Genomic DNA, 3,636 nt, shown 5'->3' on the forward strand with positions numbered 1-3,636 from the left:
ATCTGGAATTATTAGTTAAACTAGGGAATCTGTGAATATAATTAATGTACACACTTCTTTATTCAGCAAATCCATAGGATAAAGAAGGAATGAAATAGGTTACCTATTACATGTGTTAGAAACTGTAGAAATATATGGGTGTTATCTGTATTCCATGGTACTGTATCTGACTGTAGCTATTAAATTATTGAACAAGGCCTGACATGATAGAAATATCTTTAAATAGTAAAAACTTTCTTCAAAAACAGGATATCAACAGACTAATCTGCATCCATTCTTGTAAACAGAATGGAAAATTGGCATTAGTGTTCATTTACTATCAGCAACTGTTTAACAAAAGCCATTATGTCTAATGAAACATTTAATCTTGTATTTCTCTGAAGATTTCTGTTTGTATGTCAAATTCAGTTTCAAATGTTGCCTCAATTCACCCTTTAGAATGACAGGATATGTAACTAAGGAAAGCACCAAATCTTTTCAATCCCTCTCCAGCATCCTGGACACACTGCTCTTGGACTTGGTGTGCCTGCAGATCCTTTGGAAGTGAAGGGAGCTTGTGGGAGGTAGGGTTATTAAGGCACCCTGACCCGCCTTTCACCGGGGTGGTAACTGGCCTGGCATTTCCTGGGGGCTCCCAAACCACTGAGAGCCCCACCAGGCCACCCACTCCCGGCAGGATCACAAGCATGACCATCAGGAAGCAGCTGGTAGTGCAGGTGTAGGTGATGTTTGTGCCCATTCCAAAATGTCTGCGCACAAAGATTCAACAGCATCCAGTCGCTCAATTTGTACCAGTTTGGTTAGAAGTTCGGGGATACTATAGCCAGCTGTACTGATTCGGTCAAAGAGCTGCATGCCATCTGTCATACCACCTATTTCATCTCTCTTTAATCCAAAGCTCTCTGCAAGGTGGCGCCATGTTTTCACAATGGCTTTTTCAGTGTTGTAGGTTGAGCTGAGCATCCTGCTGGTCTTCTCCAGACAATCAAAAGGCAGTTCTGTGGGACTGAGACCTATCAAAGAGGATATTCTTAGTCAGAAGCTTCAGTACACAGATTTTGATGACTACAGATGTTTCTTACAGAACAGTAAGGATTACTGTAACATTTAATACCATATACTTAAAACAAGATACCACAGTAACTACATCGAAAATTCTCATGTGAATTAACTCAACTGCCTGGTACCCTGCTGACTATGATGTATACTGCCTAAATGAATTGCCCCAAATGACAGTATGGGACTGGTTGAGTCTTGTAAGGAGAGAAAGAAACCTGGAGACAATAAGGGAAGAATGCATGTGGGAATTTGTATGGGAAATGATTCAATATTTACTTATTACTGTATCCCTCTCTTAGCTACCCCAGGTAGCTGGGAAATATATTGCAGAACTATCCCAATGAGCAATTCCACAGATACAGATGTGTGAGTTTAGCGAAGGCATTTTGTTTTTTATTGCAGGCTAGTCAACAGCAGCCAGAGTTCTAGCAGTGTCGAATTCACTTGTTTAATGGCACAGAGAATAATTCATTGATAGTCATCCTGCCCCTCAGATGGGTCTGGGGTAAACTAGATTACCTAATCTGATGTTTCCCTGACTTTGTTGCAAGCAACATCTCTAAACCATAGCTAAGCATGTTCATTTGAAGTTACGCAGAAAACATAACAGGGTGGTACCTTATAGACTAATGTTCAATTAACCTAACCAAGGGTGCTTGGCTCCTGCTTTGCGAGCCCACAAGCAGCAATCCAGCCCCTAGCGCTGGGTTATCTGTGAGGAGCCCTGCAGACCCTGTCCCTGTACTCTAAATGAGGCATGCAGGGTGACACAGGGCCCGATCCCAGCGTGTGAGGGCTGGGCAAGGGTGCCACAGGGACCCTGGAGCCAGCATGCGGGGGTGGTGAATGGCCCAATCTAGCCCACAGACCAGCCTCATGCCTGCAGGGCAAAAACCATGAGCACTGCTGATCCAAACCATTTAGAGTTAGTCTACAAAGTGCCATGTTGCCCTACTTTCTGACTAAGCCAGTTTAGGTGCCCAAGTGAGATCCTATTCCAGCCTTCTTGAGTCCCTGAAAAGCTAACACACAAGGTTGATTGGGTACTCTTCCTATTCTCTGTTTTTTGTGACTTCATCTCAAGGCTAAGATGATAAGGTGTGTTATAAATGTAGGCATCTTAATATTTTTTCAGGGATTTAAGCAGACACATAAATGCAATCCTAGTCTACCCTAAATCTATTTAGATACTTAATATGTGGAATAGGAACTGGCCCTACATATTTTTGTAATGATAAACCGTTCTTGCAGAAATGAGAGGAATGCAGATGCTGCAGTGATGCCTCTTGTCTCCATGTGGAAGCTTTCCAGGCACAGTCCCTTCACAGGTGGTCTTTGTCATCCTTAATGTTAATTTTCAAAGGCTGGGTTTAAGCACTGACCCTAGGGCCAAAGGTTGCTTTTTGCTGGACCATTTTCCATATTGCAAGATACAGTATGGGAATATACACTTCCCAGCACTATCCTCTGATTTATGTGTTTACTTTTTTATATATATATGGAGTTTTTCCTGTTTCATGACCAGTAGCAATGAGCTGAGGTGAGCTGAGACCTACATTTTTCCAGATAACCCACACACAAAGATTTTGTAAAGTGGAAAATAAATATGGTTTTGCCCTTTGTTAAGTGGAGAAACTAATTTGCCTAGACCAGGGATCAGATTACTACCTGCAGGCTGGTTTGACCCTGGGAACCACTGGATCCACCCCATAGGCCAGCTTAAGCTGCAGGCACTCTCCCTGTGCCACTGTGGAGACACACTGGTGGAGGCCAGATCCTAGCACTTGTGCGCCCATCTCTGACTCAGGGTGGGTTATCTGACCTGCAGCCAGAAAAGGTTGCCAGGCTCTGGTCTAGACCATACAGGCAGTCAGGTGTTAAATAGGTGTAACTCTATAAACACTGGTTGACATGGATGTGGTGGTTTCAGGATGTGGTGACAGTGAGGTAGAAGAAAGGCACCTAGGGGCACAGAAAAGCAAAACACTTGTCTGACATAATCTACAACCCCCCCCCCTTTGTCCCCCAACCCAAATCTTATTTTCCAACTTGTTATCAAAACATATTTTAACTAGTTTATCTAACCTGCTTAAAACAAGTAACTTATACAAAGTATGTTCTCCAGATTGGAATTTTCTCTTTGAAGCATGCTTTTTCATACGAAGGTAAAAGGGAGTCTATTCCCAGCAAACAACTGTGATTTAATTCTGTGTACATTTTCTGATTACTTCTTGTTCACACTCACCTTCTGCAACATCACATACATTAGCATATACATCAAAAATCTTTTTCCTTCGACTTTGAATCTAAAGGGAACGAAAACATGTTTTAAACATGTAACGAAAACATGTTTTAAAGAGTTATATTTCATTATATTTTTAGTCAAGTGAAAAGATCATTCCTAGCCAGAGGCAACCAGTCACAATGCAACTGCTCCAATGCTTTAGAAGCTCTTTATTCCAAAGCTCTGAAAACATTGAATTGCATAATGCCTCCTAGGTCTTATGCTGAAGATTCATAACAGAGAACAATACAGTGATTTAAGAATAAACACGCTTTTGTGGTTTCTGCTGTAGG

General features: G+C 41.9%; 1 protein-coding gene across 1 annotated transcript in view; it reads right to left on the reverse strand.

The window, feature by feature from the left end:
• Positions 1-677: 677 nt before the first annotated feature.
• EDAR (ectodysplasin A receptor) overlaps positions 678-3,636 on the reverse strand; it is a 42,756-nt gene continuing 39,797 nt past the window's right edge. The window contains exons 10-11 of the mRNA XM_014523793.2: positions 3,305-3,365; positions 678-1,013 (exon numbers count right to left, since the gene is read on the reverse strand). Coding sequence (XP_014379279.1) covers positions 694-1,013; positions 3,305-3,365 — 381 coding nt within the window. The 3' untranslated portion in view covers positions 678-693. The remainder of the gene's footprint in view (positions 1,014-3,304; positions 3,366-3,636) is intronic.

This window comes from Alligator sinensis, unplaced genomic scaffold (assembly GCF_000455745.1).
Source record: "Alligator sinensis unplaced genomic scaffold, ASM45574v1 scaffold1232_1, whole genome shotgun sequence".
Classification (NCBI taxonomy): domain Eukaryota; kingdom Metazoa; phylum Chordata; order Crocodylia; family Alligatoridae; genus Alligator; species Alligator sinensis.